The 25,347-nt window shown below is 41.3% G+C and overlaps 1 protein-coding gene across 1 annotated transcript in view; it reads right to left on the minus strand.

Moving 5' to 3' along the window:
* The window catches only part of LOC130923073 (cullin-9), a 76,202-nt gene that overhangs the window by 23,447 nt on the left and 27,408 nt on the right, over positions 1 to 25,347 (minus strand). Inside the window, exons 24-35 of the mRNA XM_057848494.1 lie at positions 24,335 to 24,530; positions 19,608 to 19,809; positions 15,222 to 15,367; positions 15,033 to 15,156; positions 14,731 to 14,924; positions 14,446 to 14,666; positions 10,316 to 10,682; positions 10,096 to 10,236; positions 8,288 to 8,452; positions 7,730 to 7,893; positions 7,554 to 7,647; positions 7,405 to 7,479 (exon numbers count right to left, since the gene is read on the minus strand). Coding sequence (XP_057704477.1) covers positions 7,405 to 7,479; positions 7,554 to 7,647; positions 7,730 to 7,893; positions 8,288 to 8,452; positions 10,096 to 10,236; positions 10,316 to 10,682; positions 14,446 to 14,666; positions 14,731 to 14,924; positions 15,033 to 15,156; positions 15,222 to 15,367; positions 19,608 to 19,809; positions 24,335 to 24,530 — 2,089 coding nt within the window. The remainder of the gene's footprint in view (positions 1 to 7,404; positions 7,480 to 7,553; positions 7,648 to 7,729; positions 7,894 to 8,287; positions 8,453 to 10,095; positions 10,237 to 10,315; positions 10,683 to 14,445; positions 14,667 to 14,730; positions 14,925 to 15,032; positions 15,157 to 15,221; positions 15,368 to 19,607; positions 19,810 to 24,334; positions 24,531 to 25,347) is intronic.

Below are 25,347 nucleotides of genomic sequence, written 5' to 3' on the forward strand. Positions count from 1 at the left end.
GGGATTTTTGCTCACCGTTCTTGTTATCATTTTGACGCCACGGGGTGAGGAGGGAGTTGAAAGTCTGTGTTGCCCAACGACAGCCCCAAAACATCACTGCTCTAAAGGAGATCTGCATGGAGAAATGGGCCAAAATACCAGCAGCAGTGTGTGAAAAGCTTGTGAAGAGTTACAGAAAACGTTTGGGCCTCCGTTATTGCCAACAAAGGCTACATCAAGTATTGAGATGAACTTTTGGTATAGACCAAATATTTATTTTCCACCATGATTTGCAAATAAATTCTTTAAAAATCAAATAATGTGATTTTCTGTTTTTTTTCCCACATTCTGTCTCTCATGGTTGAGGTTTACCCATGTTGACAATTACAGGCCTCTCTAATATTTTCAAGTAGGAGAACTTGCACAATTAGTGGTTGACTAAATACTTATTTGCCCCACTGTATGTGTGTGGTTTCTTTACATCTTCTTAATGTCTCATAGTCATATCGGTGAAAGACCGAGGATATTTGGCTGTTTGGCGCGACAGTTGTGGGGTTTCTTCTCCGGATTGGGAACTTATTCCGTGCGAGCACGGTCCGGTCCAGGGATGGGTGGATGTCAATGAATACCATCGGGCACCAGCTGACGGAGCTGTTGCGTCAATCCGCTAATGCTGGGAAGGACTTGAGGGAACTGAGGTCTGCCCTTCGCCTTGATGAGCGTGATTGAATGAGGACAACTGCATTTTTCGGACATACCAAATTCCTGATTCGTCTTAATTTCTGCCTTTTTCCCGAAATGCCCCCCCCCTCCCTCCTCATCGGAGAGCCGCACAGATGGTCCTTATCTGTCGCCCTTGATCTCTCCTCCCAAGGCCGGTCGCAGAATCTCTGACTCTTACTTTGTCTACATGCACACACAAATACTGATATTCGTGCAAACAAACACACACTCACACACGCCCCTTCCTCCCTCCCTCCAGTCCGCTTCAGTCTTTTCCTTACATCTTTCTATCACCGTAAAAAGAAATTTACCGTAATTTCCCGAATATAACGCGCACTTTTTCCCCCCCAAAATCAACTTGTAAAATCATGCTGTGCATTATAAACGGGTACATGGATGGAGACAGAAATATGTATATATATATTAGGGCTGTCAAATGATTAAAATTTTTTAATCGAGTTAATTACAGCTTAAAAATTTATTAATCGTAATTAATCGCAATTAATCGCAATTCAAACCATCTATAAAATATGCCATATTTTTCTTTAAATTATATATATATTCTGTAAAATAAATTGTTGGAATGGAAAGATAAGACACAAAATGGATATATATATACATTCAACATACGGTACAAAAGGACTGTAGTGGGCATTTCACTCTACTGTCATTTAAATCTGTCTATGCTGTCCTCACTCCGAAGCGTCTACTTTTTCCAAAGCTAGACAGCTAGTGAACGACGCCTTAATAATTAGACTTCTTCCTTTTTCATCTGATTTATTAATAAAATGGCCTCAAACCATTGTCCTCTTTAGACCGTCGTAAAACTACAAAAAAAAAGTACACAAGCATTGCATTAGCAACAACGTTAGCTTAGCACGCTATACAGGTTCACTAAACAAACAAAAAGCGTCTCATACAAAAAATATAACATTTCGCTCACTAACATAATACGTACATTCTTTACTACAACCATACTTACGGACAAATCTTGTCCAAGGATCATATAAGCACAACATTATCAGCCTGAGACGTCGTGCAGGTATAATGAACTGGAAAGAAAACAATAAACCATTGTTCCAGTTCGCTGTTGGACAGCAAAAAAAGTCTTGCTGTTAAACTTACCAAAAGGCAGAATACTTTCTGAGCGGGACATGTGCGTTAATTGCGTCAAATATTTTAACGTGATTAATTTAAAAAATTAATTACCGCGCGTTAACGCGATAATTTTGACAGCCCTAATATATATATATATATATATATATATATATATATATATATATATATATATATATATATATATATATATACACACATATATACATATATATACAGTGCCTTGCAAAAGTATTCGGCCCCCTTGAATCTTGCAACCTTTCGCCACATTTCAGGCTTCAAACATAAAGATATGAAATTGAATTTTTTTGTCAAGAATCAACAACAAGTGGGACACAATCGTGAAGTGGAACAACATTAATTGGATAATTTAAACTTTTTTAACAAATAAAAAACTGAAAAGTGGGGCGTTTTTTTTTATTGACACGGCCACGTTGTGTTGAAGAAACATATGCGGCGATCCGTTGCCGACCATTACAGTACGTGACGTCACCATTTTGTTTCGGTAATACATCACTCTGATCGGCCGAATGATTTCGTCTGTGTTAAATTCTGCTTTTTTCACTCTTTATAAAGCACAGAATTTAGTTTCTTTAACTCATTTGAATCGACGTTTATTGCAGCTCCGCAACTCGGACAATAACAAACGTAACAACACAGACTTCCTGTGTGTGTCCGTCAACTATAGCTGTCCCTCGGGAAACTCAAACCCAAATAAAAATAGTTTCTATTGTTACTGTCATGTCAACAGCGATGTGCTCTCGGATTTCCGACTTACGTTCTCGCTTTCATTTTATCGTATCAATCCATGGAAGAAACCTTTATTCATCATGATGAAACGAGCAAGTTATACAGCAGCCTTTAAAAGAAAAGTCACATCTGTTTTGTTTTCTCCTATATTCTGGTAAGTTGGAGAAGTTGTCAAATCATATTATTACCGTAAATATTGTCAGTTTTTGGTAATGTTTTGAACTACAAATGTGCTATGCTTGTGCTGTGTTTCACCAGTAAGTAAAATGACATTTCTGTATCTGTACACGAGCTCTTTTTTCTTGTATTCTTATATTTATTGGTGCTAAAATTAGGGAGCGCGTAATAAACGGGCACAATAATGTCCCCTAGATTTTACAAGTAAATTTGGGGTGCGCATTGTACACGGGTCCGCCTTATATTTGGGAAATTACTAAGCTTGAGAACGATAAACCGATACGACCGGATATTCAGTTTTACAGGTGAGAGATATAGCTGTATCGATAGTAAACTTACCATTCGACAGTAATTAGCCATTAAATATTCAATGAACCGATAGTAGAAGTAGAATTCGGCTATTGCGAGCACAAGAATCGGCTTCTGATGCCTAGTTCAATCCTTTGCTTAATATGATAATAATTTAGCTTTTACCTCACATGCTCCGCTTGTGTCATTCACCACACGGTGCACTTAGATTGTGACCGCCGCCGTGGTTGCCACAACTTCCCATTTATTTCGGCAGAACCGCTAGTTGTTGCCGTCATTACCCGATCGTCACGGGCATGTCAAAACAACGCGAGAGCTAACAAAACCACTGTAACGCACGCTCCGTAGCGTTTTCTTCACAGCTCAAAAGGAAACTAGTAGTGGCAACAAAGCAACATGCTAAAACAATGGACAGTTTGCGCACCACGGCAGCGACGTGCAGCGATTGATTTTCAACGCACCCAGGAAAACAAAAGTCGGACTTTGAAGTGACGAAGGCAGCCAGATCTGTTCGCAGGCATGGGACAGAGCTAGTGTGAAGTGTGAAGCGGTACAGAGATCGTAGAGCAGGGCGGTAAACCGAAAATTTACCGTTACCGAAATTCTTCACGATGACCGACGTAATTTTGACCATGTCGGTAAATTCGGTAATTTAATAAAAGAAGAAAATATAGTCTTTTCATCCCGCTTTGGCTCTGTGTTGTTCGGCTATGTTCATTCCCCTTTAAGAAAGCAGACAGTGTGCTTACGTTTGGAGTCACATGGTTTTCAGGAAGCCAATCAAACAGAAGCCCGGTAGGCTAACGCTAGCTGCTAATGCTAGCGGCTAACGCTACAAGTAAACGGGATGAAGTCGGGCTTAAGTTAGCTTCGCCAAACTTTCACCCGACATTAAGTGAACTCTTGACGGGTTCCAGATAGGGATGGAAAAACCGAGGCTTTCTGAAACAATGAACCACTTTTAAGTCAATTGCCCTAAATTGAATCACTGTTTGACACACTGCAAGAGCCCCATCTACTGGATAAACAGTGCACGTTTCTTTTTAAAAGTAAAGTTGACAAATTGCCTCAGCATTACATATCTTCAATAGAATTAAGTGGATGTCGTCTATTTCAACCAGGAGATCGTGTCGTCATTAAGTGTGATTTACACAATTAAAGTTTACCTCTTTAAGCCTGTGTCATTGCTTTTGTCTGTGAAGATGTGTTCAAAGCAGTATTTGTAAGTGGCTCGTCCTAGATGACAGGGAGTAACTATGTATTGTTTATTTTTTGTAAAAATTACAGTACAGTAAGCACAGTGCTTGGGAACAGGAATATCATTTATTGCATACTGTAAGGATTTCCAAAATCATAAGATGTAAATAATTGAGCCGAATAAAAGAAAGGAAAGGTTTGTGAAACATTTTATTTTTTAATTAAGTATAATTTCTGGGGGGCGGGTGGATGTGTCGTATTTCTATCTATTCTAAATATCTAAACGTATGCCACTATCTAGTGTATAACAATGCGGAATGAATTTAATGAAATTCAAGTGATGATATTTTTCAAGTCATACAAGCTGTTATAAATGTTCACACAAGAATTCTTATTGTTTACAAGATTTTTTTAATACTTAATGTTTAGACTGCATGTGCAATTGTTAAATTGAAAGCTGGTAAATAAATTTAACGAGAAACTGTTAATTTGTAGTCCATGCATTGATTCAAATTTTCAAATTATATAACAGTTTGCTTGGGCGAATTTATCGTCATTTACCGTTATCGAGGTAAATGTGCTCAATTTATCGTGATACGTACTTAAGGCCATATCGCCCAGCCCTAAGAGATCGTGAGGTTTTTTTTTAACCCTGAAAAATAACCCACTACAATGGTGTAAAAAGCAGCACGATCTGCTGGAGATATTGTTTCCACGAAATGCAGTCTACTTAAACATGAACATGTGGATCAGTTGATCTTCCTCAAGAAAAATCTGCCCTTCAAAAGAGATATAGACAGTGATGAGGAATATAAAAATGTGGAGGCACAAGCATAAGTGAATGACTTTGCTGTGTATAAGGTTAAAGTAATGATTAGAGACCTGTCTGTCTAAAATGCCATGTTTTTATTCCCCCAGTTATACCAGTGGTAAAGCATAATTTATTATTTATTTATGACAACACTAACAGGTTTAAGTCTTTTTCAAGAGCTGCTGCATATAATATTTTTTGCTTGTAGGCTGTTTACGTTGAAAGTTTGCAATTAAATTACTTGCCTATTGTGTTCAAAACACCAGGAAATACAGTAATTGAATTACTGCACTTTATTGTTGTCTGTCACTGGAGTTTTATTGTATTATCAATCCCATCCAACAAAATGACGGTCATATAGTAAGCCTTTTTTTTCTCATAAAAAAGTAAAATATAACATTGGTATGAAATTTTGTTGTTTAATTTTGCTATTATAAAATGTGGTCTTTTTTATATGTTTAAAATACTGTACGAACACGCACACAACAAATGTTTACTATCGTATCGTTTTCACTCTGTATCGAACCGTATCGAATCGCTCGGCAGTGTTGTTAATAACGGCGTTACAATATAACGGCGTTACTAACGGCGTTATTTTTTTCAGTAGTGGGTAATCTAATTAATTACTTTTCTCATCTTGGCAACGCCGTTACCGTTATTGAGGACGGAAAGGCATGCGTTACTATGCGTTACTATATTGGTCGAAAAGTCTGAGGGAGACGGACTCACCGAGACGACAGAGCAGAGCAGGAGCGGGGAGGAGGCAAGAAAGTTGTGACGCCGAGCAAACGCGATGCTAGTTAGCTCCAATAATACATGTTGTAGCCGATAGCCGACAAACTACGCCCGCATGTTATGGTAGATATAGTAGACATGGTAGATATCACATGTACTCTATATAGATATAACTAGATGCAAAATGACAGACATGGCACTAAATGCGTTAGTAGACAGCCGCCATCTTGAAGCAGTAGGCTTTTTAGGACGGCTTTGTTGTAGAGAACCTTCCTAGCGAACCTAAGTAACTTTTTATCTAAAATACTTCTAAATCGGCAAAATCTTGACTTGAATCTATCTTTAAATGATGAAACAGTTTTAAAACTTTCATATGTCGAAAGTAGAGAGAAGGGAACTAATGCAATAATGGGAGCAATTTTAACAACTTTTAACAGTTGATTCAGGGTAAAGGGTAAATTAGGGTAAAGAATTGGGCTCGGGCCAATTGTACCAAAAACCTCCACAAAAAACTTCACATAGTGTGGCCAATGTTTTTTTTTTTTTTTTTTTTTTTTGAGGGAAAAAAAAAAAAAGTAATTATTACCAATTACTTTGCCAAGTAACTAATTACACTTACATTCAGGTAATTGAGTTACTAACGCAATTACTTTTTGGGAGAAGTAATTTGTAACTATAATTAATTACTTTTTTCAGTAAGATTAACAACACTGTCGCTCGGCCTAAAAAATGTATTGTTTTTTAATCGAATCGTAACCTGTGTATCTAGATACATATCGAATCGGCTTCATGCCAGAGATTCCCAACCCTAGAAATTACGGGTACTTTCACCTTTACTATCTAACAACTCAAACGCCAATATGCTTCTCCAAAATACAATACAAACGGACGCTTAGGACAATGATGAGCATCATCGCTAACCAGCTTAGCGCTCCGTAATAAGTAGTAACGTCTCATCAACAAAGAATGCAAACAATGCCATTGGCTTCATTTAGTCACCTCTGACGGATGCACACAGGATCTAACAACACAAAAGACAATCTAACACTCGACATTTTGTAATATTGTTGATTCAGCAACCCAACCTGAGTGTTGCAGTGAACTCTCTCTTGCTCTTATCACTGGCACCCAGCCTCACATTACACACAAACAAGGACGCAAACAGGACTGCTCATAGCTGTCGGCAAAAAATCCATTATCAAATTTGTTGGCAACTAATTTATTAATCGATCTTAATCGATTAGTTGTGGCAGCCTCATTAAGAAGCTCGTTTAGATAGTGAGATGTCTGAAAATTAGCAAAAATGTCAATTGTTTTCAAAGTAAAAGCAGATTTTTATCATGTGCTACTTTGACTTGACAAAAACATAAGAAATCTGATCATATTTAATTTCATATTGTTGCACCTCTAATCGAAATGTAAAGTATATTGGCTTATAAAATTGACTTTAAACATCAGCGACAGGTCAATTTTATTTTATTTAAATCGGTATCGACATCCGCCTTTGGAAATCCCATATCAGTCGATCTGTATTTCTTCGTAATCCCGATACTTGCATTTAAATCTCGACCTTGACACGTTAGCTAAGCTGGCTAAGGTTAGCTTACCTTAGCCCGGTGCTGGAAGGCGCATCTCTCGTTAAAATCCTGAAACTTCTTCTCGTGTCGCGCCACTTTACTCACCTGCGAGCGGACACAAAGGAGTCGCCGTTAGCGCGCGGAGGATTGGGGGCGCATTCAGGGGCGTGGTCAGTTACCGTAGCGAAGCAGTTGTAGTAGTCCTTGTGTGTCGGCTTCCACGCTTTCAGGCAGCGCCAGCAGAAGCCGTGGTTGCATTTGGTGCAGGTCATACTGAGGAGACACGACAGGACAGGACAGCATAGGTTAGGACAGGCGGGTGCTGGCGGGGTCCCGCCCACGAGGGGTCACGCACTGGAGGCAGCCTTCGTTCTTCTCGATTTGCGCCTGGCAGCTCGGACAGCGCTTGGAGATGAGTTTGGCCAGATGTTTGCTTTGTGCCTCAGCGCTCATGCCCTCGTAGAAGCCGCCGTCGTCCATCCATTGGGACATGTGACCGCAGCTGGCCGGATAGTGCGCCTGAGGGGGAGGTACCAGTAAAAAATGTGTCAGAACAAGAAAAAAAGATAAGTCCCACTTATCGAAAATTTTGGATGAAAATAACCGTATGTGTCCACCATCAAGTTTATCACGAGTAGAAAGGAGGCTAGCATCCCTAGCTAGTTAGCATCCCTCCCACTTCAAACGGATTGGACATCTATAGTGGTCATTAGCAACCAATCTTCATAACAAGAAAAAATAAAGTCACGCTGAAGTACAAATTGATGCGCGAGGCTGTCAGCGGATGAACAGTCTACGGTTCTTCACACTATTCGGTGGTAAACTTTCGGTCTTTTAACCAAAAACCGAAAATGCAATTTTAGCTATTTTCGGCCACATCTCTAATATATAGGTTTTAAAAGGGAAGGAAAACCTCAGGGAAGTTGCAGCTGAAGCAAGACGACCAGCCGCACTTGGAGCAGGTTCCCGTGTTGCCCATGTTCTCCTTGCAGAGGATCTGGTCGCATCCCTGAGGGTTGGTGCACCACGTCAGGTTGGAGCACGACTCCACGAAGCCTCGCAGACGCGCTTTCTCATACTGAAACGCCACAAAAACAACACGTTTTGTTTCATCAAGTTGACTGAAAAAAAAAAAAAAAGGACATGGGTCACTTCATTTAATTTGGCCACACCCCTAAAACTGGGGTGTGGCCAAAACATTATTTTTTGGGTTTTTTTGACCATTTTAGTTTTTTTTTGCCCCTCCCAGTCATAATGGATTGGACATCTAGCATCATCAATGGCAGCCAATGAGAGCAACTATCAGTAAAATATCAATGAAATTACCATTTTTGGTGATTTTTGTAGGCTTTTTTGTTTTGGTGGTTATTTTTTTGCAGGTTTGGCAAAAAAATTGTATTTGTTGGCATTTTTTCCCCAACTTTTTTGTCCCTTCTGGTCAAAATGGATTGGACCTCTAGCACCGTCAATGGCAGCCAATGAGTGCATTAAAACAACTATCAGTAAAGTATCAATTATCCATGTTTTGTGATTTTTTGCAGGTTTTTTTTGTTTAGGTGGTTATTTCAAATAAATAATTTTTTTTTGTGATTTTGTCTTTTTTTTTTGTTAAGTTTTTTTGCAGGTTTGTCACCTGTTTTTGGGGGATGCTTTTTTCTCCATTTTTTTTGCCCCACTTAGTCAAAATGGATTGGACATCTAGCACAGTCAATGGCAGCCAATTAGTGCATGAAAACAACTATCAGTAAAATATCAATTATCCATTTTTTGTGATTTTTTTTGCAGGTTTTTTGTTTTGTTTTGGTGGTTATTTCAATTATATTTTTTGTGTGATTTTATTTGTCTTATTTTTTTGTTAAGTTTTTTTTTGCAGGTTTGCCACCTGTTTTGAGGTGGTGCTTTTTTCTCCATTTTTTGCCCCACTTAGTCAAAATGGATTGGACATCTAGCACCGTCAATGGCAGCCAATGAAAGCAACTATCAGTAAAATATATAAAAAAAAATAAAAAAAAATACCATTCATTTTTTGGGATTATTTTAAATGGCTTATTTTTGTTTTGGTGTTTATTTTGCAGGTTTGCCAGTTTTTAGTTTTTTTTCCCCTTCCCGGTCAAAAGGGATTGGACATCCAGCACCATAAATGGCTGCCAAATAGTGCATTAAAACAGATATCAGTAAAATACATTATCAATTTTTAGTGATTTTTTTTGCATGTCCTTATTTTGTTTTGTTTTTTGCAGGTTTATCATCTTTTTTTTTTTTTAGGGGGGGGTCCAGATTTTCTTTTTTTTGCCCCTCCCAGTCAAAATAGATTGGACGTAGAGCGCTGTTAATGGCAGCCAATGAGTGCCTCGTAAAAAAAAAACCACAAAAAAAAAAAATTGTTATTGTTTTTTGGGTGCTCTTTTTGCATCTTCCATTTTTTTGCCGTTTTTTGCACTGATTTTAGGCTCATTAGTCACTTCTTGTACAGTTTGGGGCTTCTTCAGGCCACTTCCTTTTGATCCCTGGTTAATTTTTTCTCCATCGGAAAAGAATAGGGAAGTTTTTGTCCAATTTGGGCAAAAACGATACAACTTTTATGCGCCTCGATTTGCTGAATCTATTGATGTTGAATGATGTGAATGGGATATAAAATGTAGGAAAAAATACATTAGCACGATACAAGAGAGGGCCAATAAAAATTTGGCAGCGGGCCACAGTTTGGACACGGAGACCCACCTTGGCAACAGTGTCTTTGTCGGTGACGATGGCGAGGAAGAACAGCGGCGTGGGCTGGGCCCGGCAGTCAGGTATGGGACAGTTACAGTTGCTGACCAGGTTCTGCTCGATACGTGCGCTCAGGTACTCCCGCCAGCACGACTGCAATGGGAAAAAAATGGCGTCGCATACGCGAGAGAGATCCGGGACACACTGCCCACTGACCCCGGCGTCTCCTCACCCGACAGCAGTAGTGCATGCAGCTGAGTGAAGGCGGAGGGTCCTCGGCGCCGCCAGGGACCAGGCAAACGGGGCAAGCGGACTCCGGGTCGGGTGGCGGACCGGGGTCCGGACATCTGAGGCCGGCGGCCGCGGCGGCACCATCGGGGTCGTCCGTGTAGCGTCGCACCAGCAGGTCGGCGTTCCAGCCGCAGTGAACCAGGAGGTGTTCGGCCCTATCCGGGTCCACGCTCAGCGTGTCCGCCACCTGCCGAACGGTGGCGCGCATCAGCTGGGACACTTCGTCAGGCGTCATGCTGCGACTGCTGGAGAAGAGAGCGCAGTCCGCCACGGCGCCGTTGGAAAACAAGCCGGGCGGCGACGGTGTGCTGAAAGACAAAAACGCAACCATTTATGCCACCAACATGGGATTTTCAAAGCCGATGTCGAAATAAAATAAAACCGATTTTGTAAGATGATATATGAGCCCGATACCCTTTTTTTTTTTTTTTTTTTTATAAAATAATGCTTGGTTTTTATGAGAGACAATCAAAACACATAATTAGGGTTGTTCCGATCATGTTTTTTGTTCCCGGTCCGATCCCGATTGTTTTAGTTTGAGTATCTGCCGATCCCGATATTTCCCGATCCGATTGCTTTTTTTTTTTTTTGCTCCCAATTCGATTCCAATCATTCCCGATAATTTTTCCCGATCATATACATTTTAGCAATGCATTAAGAAAAAAATGAATAAAACCTGGACCAATATATACATTCAACATACAGTACATAAGCACTGTATTTGTTTAATATGACAATAAATCCTCAAGATGGCATTTACATTATTAACATTCTTTCTGTGAGAGGGATCCACGGATAGAAAGAATTGTGACTTTGTATATTGTGACTAAATCTCGCCATCTAGTGGATTTTTATGAGCTTTCAGTAAATGATAATTCAGCCATTTAACTTCTGCCCAAATGCATGATGGAAAGTGCAACCATGACTGTGCGTAATGGTACCAATTGATATATTTTCTCAGCGTTGGGAAATAAAATAGGGTGTTAAGAAAAAGATCAACTACTACCTTACCCACATTGCTTCCCACGATATTTCTGATCGTTGAGAGAGGGATTGGAAGGCTTTGGCCAATTAAAAAAGGCTTCAAAGACTGCCAAAATTCTCTCTACTCATTTTACGTTGCCTTTTAGTTCTATGAATATGTAATACGGTGCCATTTTAGATTGAACGCGACAATGCGTGAGTGGGTAGTGCAGCGCATGCGTTAATTGCGTTAAATATTTTAATGTTATTACCGCCGTTGATGCGATAAATTTGACAGCCCCACTTTAAGCCAAAACTAAAGACTGGATGAGTGTAAGACATTTTGTCTAATGTTAAATAAAATTAGAAAACGATTTAATAAAAATAAAAAGTATATTAAAAAAGGCATGTTCGATATTTTTTTGCCGATTCCTATACTTTGAAAATGACGTGATCGGACCCGATCGATCGGGACATCTCTACACAAAATATAAATGTATACTAGGGGTGTAAAGGTACACAAAAATCTCGGTTTGGTACGTACCTCGGTTTTGAGGTCACGGTTCGGTTCATTTTCGGTACAGTAAGAAAACAAAATGCTAAATATAATTGTGCTCGTTGTTTATTACACACTTTTGTGCTTTCAACAATAGGAACAGTAGCCTATACACAGCTAGAATTCTGCTAAAAAGTAGCGGGTATTTAAAGCTAATAATCCAACAACAATTTGCCTTTCAGACCCCGCGTATTGGTCAGCTTTCTTTCTGAAAGAAAGAAGAAAAAAAGTCCTGTGCTAAATGGAAAAGCAATCCCTATGACAAAGATTTTAACATGTATTTTACAGATGAAATGCCTCAATGATTTTTTTTTTCTTATGAACGGTTTTCAAAAGATTTATTGGTGGATTTTCTCAAGGTAAAGCGCCACACAGAAATTAATACATTTAATTGTGTAAGCAGGATCTGTGTTTTTATTATTTAATTACAGGTGTTTTAGCTCATTTCAATTTATTCTAAATGGGCTATTATTTATCTTATTATGTGTTTGTATTTTACAAATGTGATGTAGTATTCATTTATATTGTATATTTTATGTTGTATAACTTAAGTTCATATGTGAATATTAGTTCCTACTTGTTTTGTTGTGGTAGAAGGGTTTTGTATTGAACACGGGGCCGTGTTGGTTATTATTATAGCAGAGAAGACAACTGTAAATTAACAAAGACAAGTCAACTGTGCCCCGATCTACCACTCAAGAGATCTGATGGACTCAGAAAGTGGGTTACGATTGCATACTAGTTTGAAAATCGACCGGATCCACCGTATTTTTACACGAGTGACTTCCGGTCTGCTATTGACGCTGGAGGGCCGCGTCTCGCGTCAAATAATAAACTCTGCCGTTCTTTTCGCGTGCATCTCGTTGAGCCGCTTCTGGGACGCGTCTAACACGCGGCCGCACTGCGACTGGTGTGCATTGGCTGATTTACTTTAACGCCCGCGTTTCACTGCGTTCTCGCGGTGGCCACGTTGTCACGCCGTTGACGTTTCTTACTGTCCTACGGTGTTGGTCCTCATTATAGTAGAGAAGACGGAGTAAATATAATCTACACAAAGAAACTGTAACCCGATCGACTCACAGCCTCGAAAAGTAAGGGTTACATTACGTCAGAAACTCGTTCGGTACAACTCCGTTCCGAACCGAGCACCAAGTACCGAAACGGTTCAATACGAATACATGTACCGTTACACCCTTAATGTATACAGTACATTACAAGTTCAATTTTTCTTCTGCTACATCCTTTTGCAATACTGACCACTAGATGGTGCAAAATCAAAATTAACAACGGTCATCCTAACAGTGAACATAAGTTATACTATTATATCAGTCGATCTCGGAAAGAAATAAACCCACCATATATCGGTCGATTATATTGATATGTCTTATGAAGGTTGACCTTCAACCAAACAGTGACCAAGAGTTATCCTATTATATCGGCTGATATTGAAAAAGTCCATACATAAACCTGATATATCTCATGGCCACTATATTGTATCAACATCAATAGCCAATTGGAAATGGATTGGCGGGCGAGCTAGCTCCGTCGGTCGGCAAGTTAGATCGGTCGGTCGCTTACCGGTCGGTCGGCGAGTTAGCTCGGTCGGTCGGCGAGTAAGCTCGGTCGGCGAGTTAGCCCGGTCGGCGAGTTAGCCCGGTCGGCGTGTTAGCCCGGTCGGCGAGTTAGCCCGGTCGGTCGGTCGGTCGGCGAGTTAGCTCGGTCGGTCGGTCGGCGAGTTAACCCGGTCGGTCGGCGAGTTAGCTCGGTCGGTTGGTCGGTGAGTTAACCCTGTTGGTTGGCCGGCGAGTTAACCCTGTTGGTTGGCCGGCGAGTTAACCCTGTTGGTTGGCCGGCGAGTTAACCCTGTTGGTTGGCCGGCGAGTTAGCTCGGTCGGTCGGCGAGTTAACCCGGTCGGTCGGCGAGTTAGCTCGGTCGGTCGGCGAGTTAGCTCGGTCGGTCGGCGAGTTAGCTCGGTCGGTCGGCGAGTTAGCTCAGTCGGTCGGCGAGTTAGCTCGGTCGGACTGCGAGCTAGATCGAGCGAGTTAGCTCGGTCGGACTGCGAGCTAGATCAGTCTGTCGGCCGGACTGCGAGCTAGTTCGGTCTTTGAGCTCGGTTTGTCTGTCGGTCGGTCGGCAAGCTCGGTCGATCGGTCGGCGAGCTCGGTCGATCGGTCGGCGAGCTCGGTCGATCGGTCGGCGAGCTCGGTCGATCGGTCGGCGAGCTCGGTCGATCAGTCGGCGAGCTCGGTCGATCAGTCGGCGAGCTCGGTCGATCGATCGTTAGATAAGCAAGATAGCTGTACACACACCGTATTTTCTGGACAAAGTTACACCGAGCCTGCAACTTATACTCAGGAGGGACTTGTACGTTAGCCAACGAGTTATTACTTAAAAAAAAATAAATCCATCAAATTTTAAAAACCCTATCTTTTTGATCCGATTCCAATTCTCCATTATAATAAAATTGGAATGATTTCAACTCAATCCTTCTGAAAGCGGCCCTAAGAGACAAAAGTTCGGACACCCCTAACATACGCGGTATCCTCCCGACCTGCTGCCTCTCAGGTCCAGTTGCGCGTATCCCTTGTGCGGCGTGGCCGGGTCGTCGGGGAGGAACTCCACCATGTGAGGCTGATCCGGGTTCCTGCGGACGCATCCTTTGCTCATCACGTGCATGATGCAGGACAAGACGTCCCCCGTGCTGCAGCTGAAGCCCCCCGGACCGGCGCCGGGAGAACGGCCCGCTTCTCCCCGGTGGCACGAATGGAGAACCTGCGGCGAAGAGACTGCGCGTAAAGCGGCGTTGCGGGCGGTCGGGCGACGTGTCATTCATCACCTTGTAGACGAGGTTGTCGATGTGCATCTCCTTCTCCTGCTTGAGGATATTGACAATGAGGCAGTAAATGACGTTTCTCTTGGTTTCCAGTGTGGCAGCGGCGTCTCGGTCCACGTTCAAGTAGGTCTGCCGCGGTTGAAGCTCCAGGCGCCTGGACGGGCCGTGCGCCACATCTTGTTTTACCTGCAAAACACCTGCAAAGCACAACGTTGGTTCAGTCCTGCTTCAAACACATTGGACGTTTATTTGGGGGCATTTCCAGGTTGCAGTTTCGATACTTTTTGATAAATAAAAGATCGTACCTTGGAAAGGGTCTTGCGGGTGGCTACATCGGAGCGGTCCTTCTTCAATCAGAGGCTGCAGAGAGTGAAGCAGCATCTCTTTGGAAAGGCCACACCTCTCCATCAAAGACGCCACCGTCACTTCCTGCGGAGATCACGTTAAGTTAGCGTCGCGTAAGCTAAATTTAGCTGCTGGGGAGCGCGCGCTACCTCCTGTTTATTAAATTGAAGCAGGATGAACATCTGCAGCGTAGACACGTGAAGCGTCAAAGAGCCAAAAGCGACGTCGGCGTGTCCCAGCCACGTCCACTGGATGGCGCCGGGCTTGCAATGACCCCCGCCGCGCGTCAATTGACCTGGACGCAGAAGAACAGAGACACCCAATCAAATACAAGTGTTGCACCAATAACCGTTTTTGGCCCCCCGATTCAGACACTTGGTATTAATACTGTACTGATTATTTTTTATTTTATTACTGCACACTATCTTGACTAAGATAATTGCGATCATGGCTTTGTCTTGCACTAAACTCATTGACAGTGCTAGATGTCCAATCTGTTCCAAGTGGGAGGTCCAATCCTCCCTTTTTATATAGCTTGGACAAGTGCTGCAATGATTAATCAATCAACTTGAGTAATTCAATTAGAAAAAAGCTTTGAATCAAATTTCGCTGCTTCGAGTATTCATTTATTTAGAGTGGCGTTGTAATGGTTTGTTTTGAAAGAGTTTGCATTTAATATGATTGATTTTGTGTGGATACACTGCCCTCTATTGGTCACAGTGAATATGATATAACTCATTTCAATGAATCCAGCAGCTCCCTGTTTAAACCAACATAAGGTAATTTTTTATTTGCGCCAACATGCTTTTTTAATGTATTCGTAATTTAGTTATATTCAGCCATTTTTTTGTGGGAATGTGTGTTTCAGTGATTTGTTAAGAGCATTGTTAAATAACGTTAGCATTTCATTGCATTTAAGCTAGCGGACTTCTACTGAACAAGTTAGCAAATTGTTCTTTTGTTGCACTTGGAGCCTAATTTTCTAAGCCATTGGAAGCTAAGCCCTGGTATTTTATTTTAAAATGAAGGTGCAATTCTGTATAGATTGAAGGAAGTCGATAGATTAATCGACTCTTAAAGTAATCGATAGCTGCAGTCTTAGCTTGGACGTCTGGTAGTAGGGCTGCAGCTATCGATTATTTAAGTAGTCGATTAATCGATTAACAATTAGTTCGAATAGAGTAATCGGATAAGGAACATGAAAAATTATATTAACTGAGCTGAGCCTCAAACGGTATTAAAAAAAATAAAATAAATGAGGATCTATGTACAACAAAAGAACAATTGGCTAACTTACATCGCAAAAGTCTGCTCGTTCAAATGCTATAAAATGCAAAAACAGTTTTACAATGCTCTTAACAAATGTTTCAGACACATATTCCCACAAAAACAGGCTAAATATACAGTACCTATAAACTAAATTACGAATGCATTAAAAATTTTTTTAAAAATCCTCAAACAAAATTTTGCTTATGTTGGTCTTAACAGGGAGCACCTGGATTCAGCCATGTGAATTGAGGCCGAATAGAAGGCAGTGTATCCACCCAAATCAATAAAACTAAATGCAAGCACTTTCAAAATAAACCATTACAACTTCACTTTAATTAAACGAATACTCAAATCAGCAAAATTCAATTCGAATAACTTTTTCTAATCGAATACTCGAGTTAATCGATTAATCGTTGCAGCTCTAATGGTAGTGAAACCCATTTTAAATCATGGCAGAAGCATGAAGACAGCGGTCTTCACCCCTAACAAAATGGCCTGAGGGGGCCATGTTGGTAGGGGCAACATTCCCATCGAAATCAATACAATGACATTAAAATTACCGTAATTTTCGGACGATAAGCCGCTACTTTTTTTCCTCATTTTGAATCCTGCGACTTACAGTCCAGTGCGGCTTATTTGTTGATTTATTTGGGTTAATAGGTAACACTTTATTTGACAGTGGCGTCATAAGACTGCCATGAAACCGTCATAATTATGACATTATACGTGGGCATTAATGAATGCTTATGACAGACATCATTAAGTGTCATCCGGCAAATGATGTCACTAACTCCATCTCCATTGTCCAGCTAGGATCTTTTACATCCATTCAAAAGTGAGATAATTTGCCAGATGACACAAAATGATGTCTGTCATAAGCATTCATTAATGATGGTCTTATGACAGTCTTATGGCGCCACTTTCAAATAAAGTGTTACCAAATTCCATTACTAGCAGTTAATGAAACAACTAGAACAGTAACTGAAGAAATAATTAGCACAGAACATGAATTTTGATTGTGATTTACATCTGTAGCGCTGCAATGCATGCTAGTAGGCATGTTGGACGACAACAGTGTTGACAACAGAGGTTGATTGTCTCCCCCAAGAGAACAGTGATTGCCAATGAAGCTTCTTGAAGCAATAAAGCTTTGCAGCCAATTGCTTCAAAGCTTCATGGTAGTTGATTTGGTCTAATAACAGACACTTATAATATAGTGAGGACCGCTGCGGCTTATAGTCCAGAGCGGCTTATCTATGAACAAATGCCGTTTTCGTTTCAAATTTGGTGGGTGGCGGCTTATAGTCAGGTGCGCCTTATAGCGCGAAAATTATGGTAAGTCAAAATGGTCCTAAACAGACTTTTAAAAGGTTATTTAATCTTGACGCATACTTAATTGCTGCCATTGACAGCGCTAGATGTCGATCCGTTTGAAGGGGGAGGTTTGGCAATGAATGAACATCTGCTGAACTTATTATGGTTGTTGGACATCTATCATCATCTTAAGGGTGACGAGGGCCTTGGTGACAAGGGCCTTTGTTTACAACAGTATGTGTAGCTGGCGACCATCCTGAGTGGGGCAACCGGTGGTTGGAAACTAGCTTAAAAGTACATATAATGCGCAACATAACCCATTTAAGTCCTTAATTCTCCCCGATACAGTTGATGTCATTTTAGTGCCGTATCGGTACAAATAGAGATACCAGTATTGCTGCAACACGACCAATTCCATCAACAATGTACGACTACAAAACACTCTCATTTTGTGGTGATACAACACTCTCTGTTGCACCCATCTACCAATACTTTTACTTCATTGATGTTTGAAGAAAAATCAGATATTGAAGTTATTTGAGTACCATTTCTGGCTGCTCTACTGATGACATTATACATATACACTCACCGGCCACTCTATTAGGTACACCTGTCCAACTGCTCGTTAACACATAATTTCTAATCAGCCAATCACATGGCGGCAACTCAGTGCATTTAGGCATGTAGACATGGTTTAAGACAATCTCCTGCAGTTCAAACCGAGCATCAGTATGGGGAAGAAAGGTGAATTGAGTGACTTTGAACGTGGCATGATTGTTGGTGCCAGAAGGGCTGGTCTGAGTATTTCAGAAACTGCTGATCTGCTGGGATTTTCACGCAGAACCATCTCTAGGGTTTACAGAGAATGATCCGAAAAAGAAAAAATATCCAGTGAGCGGCAGTTCTGTGGGCGGAAATGCCTTGTTGATGCCAGGGGTCAGAGGGGAATGGCCAGACTGGTTCGAGCTGATAGAAAGGCAACAGTGACTCAAATAACCACCCGTTACAACCAAGGTAGGCAGAAGAGCATCTCTGAACGCACAGTACGTCGAACTTTGAGGCAGATGGGCTACAGCGGCAGAAGACCACGCCGGGTGCCACTCCTTTCAGCTAAGAACAGGAAACGGAGGCTACAATTTGCACAAGCTCATCGAAATTGGACAATAGAAGACTGGAAAAACGTTGCCTGGTCTGATGAGTCTCCATTTCTGCTGCGACATTCGGATGGTAGGGTCAGAATTTGGCGTCAACAACATGAAAGCATGGATCCATCCTGCCTTGTATCAACGGTTCAGGCTGCTGGTGGTGGTGTAATGGTGTGGGGAATATTTTCTTGGCACTCTTTGGGCCCCTTGGTACCAATTGAGCATCTTTGGAACGCCACGGCCTACCTGAGTATTGTTGCTGACCATGTCCATCCCTTTATGACCACAATGTACCCAACTTCTGATGGCTACTTTCAGCAGGATAATGCGCCATGTCATAGTCACCAGATCTCAATCCAATAGAGCATCTTTGGGATGTGGTGGAACGGGAGATTCGCATCATGGATGTGCAGCCGACAAATCTGCACCAACTGTGAGATGCCACAGTTGTGGCAGTTGTGAGATGGACCAAACTCTCTGAGGAATGCTTCCAGAACCTTGTTGAATCTATGCCACGAAGAAGTGAGGCAATTCTGAAGGCAAAATTGGGTCCAACCCGTTACTAGCATGGTGTACCTAATAAAGTAGCCAGTGAGTGTACATTACAAGCAGTTAGTCAGTACTTGATGATTAGTTTTCACCTAATATTTTTGACTAGTTGGTTTCCTTGTGCCCCACAATTGGTTGGCAACCAATTCAAGGTGTACCTTGTGTACTGCCCATAGTTAGATGGGATAGGCTCCGGCAACCCTCGTGAGGATAAGCGGCTCGGAAGATCAATGAATGACATTTTTACTGTGTACTGACTGTGGCAGTAGAATTGCGCAAACTGCTCCAGGTAGGTGCAGAGACGGGCCGGGAAGCGGAGCGAGGGTTCGTCCATGAAGCACAAGGACGAGACGCTCCAGCAGCGAGGAGACAGAAGAAGCACCTCCACGTCCGGTTCCTCTTCTTCCTCCATCCCCTCTTCCTCGCACTCTTCCACCTGCTCCTCTTCGTCGTCATCCATCTACGGCGGGAAAGACGGCAAGGTGATCGCGAGTCGTGGCCAGAGTTGCCAGATTGGAAAGATTGAAACCAGCCCAGTTCAATAAAAAGTAGCCCCAATGACTCTTTAGCATCTTTTGAGGTGTTGGCGTACAACAGTGCAGTCATATGGTGCGTCATTCTCTTTAGGAAGCACTCCGGGGAAAATAAACATTTAATCATGAAGGCTCATTATGTATTTGTAGCCAACTTAGTCGCTTTGATAGTCGGTTAATATACTAGTCCTTCTCAAAAAATTAGCATATTGTGATAAAGTTCATTACTTTCTGTAATGTACTGATAAACATTAGATTTTCATATATTTAAGATTCATTACACACAACTAAAGTAGTTCAAGCCTTTAATTGTTTTAATATTGATGATTTTGGAAAAAAAAAGTCAAGAAAAAACAAAAATCCCTATCTCAAAAAATGAGCATATTACATCTGACCTATACAAAAAAAGTTTAATACAAAAAAAGTCAACCTTCAATTAATAACATCAGCTATGCACTCAATACTTGGTCGGGAATCCTTTTGCAGAAATGACTGCTTCAATGCAGCGTGGCATGGAGTCAATCAGCCTGAGGTGTTATGGACAGTGTTGGCCACGTTACTTTAAAAAAGTAACTAGTTACATTACTCACTACTTCTTCCAAAAAGTAACTGAGTTAGTAACTGAATTACTCTATAGTAAAAGTAAAAGTAACTATTTCCGTTACTTTAAAAAGAACTTGTTGTATGTCAAAGAATTTGAAATTTTCTGAGCAGTATTCGAGTCAGTGGAATAGAGAAGAACAGACAGGTAGTTAACTTGTTAGGTGACTCAGCAGATTTGAATTGCTTACCACAGATGTCGACAAAAGCTTTGCCCCGGGACATAAATTGCACATTACATGCAGGTTCTTTCCTTTAATTTCGACTAACTTGAAATAGTGTCCATATCTCCACCTCTTAAAGGACATTTTTTCTTCTGAATGCTCTGCCATCCCGACCCTGTGCATCTGTTTTGCGTGTGTGTGTTTGCCGCACGCGTTGTTCTGGGTTGCTTGTGAAATCACCGGCTCTGATTGGCTTACCACGACCGATGACTAACCCTCAGCCAATCACAATCACTTCCATCGCATCTCTCGAGGGGCAGCATTCAGGTAGGCTCATTTCCCGACAATTCACGTCACCTTCAAAGCGTCTGCCGTCCTCAAGATGGAAGCAGAATTATTGCTGGCTGACAGTGGGAGATGGGAACGAGGCTAGCATCAGGTGTAGCAAACACAGAAACGTTACCAAACTTTGGAAAGCATTGTCTAATTGAATGAGCAGGGACAAACAGCTTGGAGTCAGAAGTACGTACGCTATTCTCAAACCTGAACGCACCCCAAGTCTTAGATGACAAATCAACAGAGCAGAGAGTCGAATCGACACGGCTGGTAGTTTCTTCAATTTATTAAGAATAAGTAACGCACCGCTTTTGACCGTCGGTAACGGCGTTGTAACGGCGGAAAAAGTAATTAGTGAGATTACCCCGTTACTGAAAAAATAACGCCGTTACGTAACGGCGTTATTTATAACGGCGTTACTCCCAACACTGGTTATGGAGGCCCAGGATGCTTCGATAGCAGCCTGAAGCTCATCCACAGTGTTGGGTCTGGTGTCTCTCAACTTCCTCTTCACAATATCCTACAGAATATCTATGAGGTTCAGGTCAAGAGAGTTGGCAGGCCAATTGAGCACAGTAATGCTATGGTTAGTAAACCATTTACCAATGGTTTTGGCACTGTGAGCAAGTGCCAGGTCGTGCTGAAAAATGAAATCTTCATCTCCATAAAGCTTTTCAGCAGACAGAAGCATCAAGTGCTCCCAAATCTCTTGATAGCTAGCTGCATTGACCTTGCCCTTGGTAAAACACAGTAGACCAACACCAGCAGCTGACATGGCACCCCAGACCATCATTGACTGTGGATACTTGACACTGGACTTCAGGAATTTTGGCATTTCCTTCTCCCCAGTCTCCAAACTCTGGCACCTTGATTTCCGAATGACATGCAAAATTTGCTTTCATCTGAAAACAGTACTTTGGACCACTAAGCAACAGTCCAGTGCTGCTTCTCTAGCCCAGGTTGGGGTGCGTCTGCCGCTGTTTGAGGTTAAAAAGTGGCTTGACCTGGGGAATGCGGCACCATTTCCAGCACACACCTGTGCACGGTGGCTCTGGATGTTTCTACTCCAGACACGGTCCACTGTTTCTGCAGGTCCCCCAAGGTCTGGAATCGACCCTTCTCCACAATCTTTCTCCGGGTGCGGTCACCTGTTCTGGTTGTGCAGCCTTTCCTGCCACACCTTTTCCTTCCCACTGAGGTGCCTTGATACAGCACTCTGGGAACAGCCTATTCGCTCAGAAATTTCTGTGTCAGCCTCTTGCTTGAGGGTGTCAATGATGGCCTTCTGGACAGCAGTCAGGTCGGCAGTCTTGCCCATGATTGCGGTTTCGAGTCATGAACCAGGCAGGGAGTTTTTAAAGCCTCAGGAATCTTTTGCAGGGGTTTTGAGTTATTTCGTTGATTCAGATGATTAGGTTAGTAGCTTCTTTAGAGTACCTTTTCATGATATGCTAATTTTTTGAGATTAGGATTTTTGTTTTTTCTTGACTTTTTTTCCAAAAACATCAATATTAAAACAAGGCTTGAACTACTTCAGTTGTGTGTAATGAATCTAAAATATATGAAAGTCTAATGTTTGTCAGTACATCACAGAAAATAATGAACTTTATCACAATATGCAATTTTTTTGAGAAGGACTCGTAGCTAACATACTGTAGATACATACAGCATTTGTTGCCTTCATTATAAGGCTTATGAAGGCTTTTAATTTTTTGCGGATCCTGACATCTGTTCTTTTTTTGTTCAATATGGCACTGTCAACATTTTGGGTTGCAGATTCTTGATTTAAAGTGCATGTGAAACAAAAAAGCATGTTTATTTCATAATACACGCTGTATTTTATGCTCCTGAATGATATGGACCGCTTGGATGTGTGTGGAAGCGATCGCTATATTTATTTAGTTTTTTTAATCCCGCGCCATGAAAATGAGTGACTTCCTGCTTCGGTCTTGCATTGAGGAGGAGAGCACTGTGACTTGTACGGATAAAGGCTTCCTCTTCACTATACGGCCGTACTGTTGTGTATGAGGACTAAGGATTCAGCTGATTTTGCGGATTCATTCGTTTATTTTTCGCATCACGCCAGCCAAACGGCTGCAGAAAAATCTTGCTGTATGAAGGAGAGGCGTGTGCGCCTTTTTGGAGTTTCAAAAGGTTCCCATTCACCGTGGATATTGGCCAAAACAAGCCCTACTACTGCGGGACCATTGGACTTACGAGGAAGTGAGTAAACATCTTGTTTTGTATTATGACAAATACGAATACAGCGATTACAAAGTAAACACTACAAACTTTCTTTAAATGAACTACTAACATTTGATCATTGATAGGCATGTAAAAAGCTCTCCTCATGCACATTAGCTGCACAACAACTGCAGCCGCGCTCCTCCGTGGAACGAGCTGTAAATTGCTCTTCGCCGGGCGGTTTGCCAATCCGCGAAGACAATCGACAACCCAGTCGTCATGTCAAATAATCCGGGCTAGTTATGGGTGATTTTCCGCTTCGAAGACTTTGAAACATCACTCGGTTCGGGTTAGCGTGTCGGCTAGCTGTCCCGCCTCTTGGTTTGTTTACATTCACTGAAGCAGGGGAAGGGAAATTACATATGTCCGATTTAGGTGTCATAAAATATCGTTTGGGAGGTGAGACAGGTGAAGGTGAAGTCGACAGTTTTGACCATTATGGAGTAATTTTGCCATGTCGTCCTGAATAAGTGCATTTTTATTATTTCATATTCCATTTAGCACAAGACTTATTTGTCATGACCATGCCATTTATTTAGCAGTTGGGGAAAATACTTGGATAAAAACAATATCCTTAAAAATATTGATGTAAAGAGACAGAAACAATGACATTTTGCAGCTCTCTTCGTCGCGTTTTACTCGTTTTGAATACTTCCCCCTCGACGGGCTGACTGGTCCTTCTCAAGCCATTTATATAGCTATTGGGGAAAAATACTTGGATAAAAAGAATATCCTGAAAAAATATTGGAGTAGAGAGACTGAAACAATGATATTTTGTGGCTCTCTTCGTCGCGTTTTCCTCGTTCTGAATAATTCCCCCTCAATGGGATGCATACTAAATCAGATGAAATCGTGACTCCGCTGACGTCATCCACCTGTTGGGGACGCTGGAGCCCTATAATGGTAGGCGTGGCTAACCAGCAGATTAAAAGACTTAATTTCTCGTCATCTGCGCTTTGCTAAATTGTTGTAAATAGTCGAATCGTCTCAAAATATGATTCTAATTCACATAACAATGCTATTTAAGACTTTTTTTCCTCCTGTCGTATGCTCTTTAAGGGCTTTGTACCAAACAAGGAACCCTTGTCAATTTTCTGTTACAGCGCACCTGTTGGCTGTGCAGCGCTCGGTCCAGCTGCTGCAGGCGGTGGAGGTGGAAGTCGTGTCGCAGGTCGGACGACTCGCTCAGGTTCTTCAACATTTGCTGAGGGAAGCGGTTAGGGAAGCAGGGGCCCAGCTGCTCTGCCACGAAAGCTTCCAGCCACACGTTGGTTCGTGCCAGCAGGCGGTCAGCCAGGTAGTACCTGCGGAAAGTGTCGTTCGCTAAATTTGACTGATGAAAGTTGTAATATTACCAGGTATTTTTAGATTATTAGTAAAAGTTGATTAATATAATAGTCAAGTCATAAATTACAAAAAAACTAAAATTCCGAGTTTTTTTATTATATATATTCACTATATAATACAAGGAAAAAGTAATGTTACGTAATTAGCATTTGCGTAAGCTACCATCGCAATTTCTCTAGAAACTGCATATTCTAGTAGGAGATTGAAGTCTTAATATAGCGAGAATAAAGTTATACGTACTAATACGAGGAAAATAACAGTATTATGATGAGGATGAAGTCATAATATTACAAGAAACAAGAGTTTTATTATGCATTTTTGTATTACGAGGAAAAAGTCGCAATGTTACGTAATTTCTCCAGAAACTGCATTTTCTAGTATGCAATTGAAGTCTTAATATTGTGCGAATAAAGTTATACATTATTAAAACTACAAGAAAAATATGAGGACAAAGTCATAATATTACAATAAAAAGTTTTATATAATATTTGACTTGTTTTTATGTAGCTTTACCGTATATTACAAGGAAAAAGTACGGTAATAATGTAAGCTACTTTAGCAATTTTTCACAAGAAACCGTTTTCTAGCGTGAGAATTAAGTCTTAATGTTGCAACATGAAAGTTGCAATACTACGACAAAAAAGTAAAAAAGAAAAAGTTACCATTTTACTTTATTGTAGAGTCATAAATTACAAAAAAAAAACTAATATTCATTTTTTTCTTAATGTATATTTACTACATAATACAAGGAAAAAGTCATAATGTTACGTACCG

Source organism: Corythoichthys intestinalis, chromosome 10 (assembly GCF_030265065.1).
Source record: "Corythoichthys intestinalis isolate RoL2023-P3 chromosome 10, ASM3026506v1, whole genome shotgun sequence".
NCBI lineage: Eukaryota > Metazoa > Chordata > Actinopteri > Syngnathiformes > Syngnathidae > Corythoichthys > Corythoichthys intestinalis.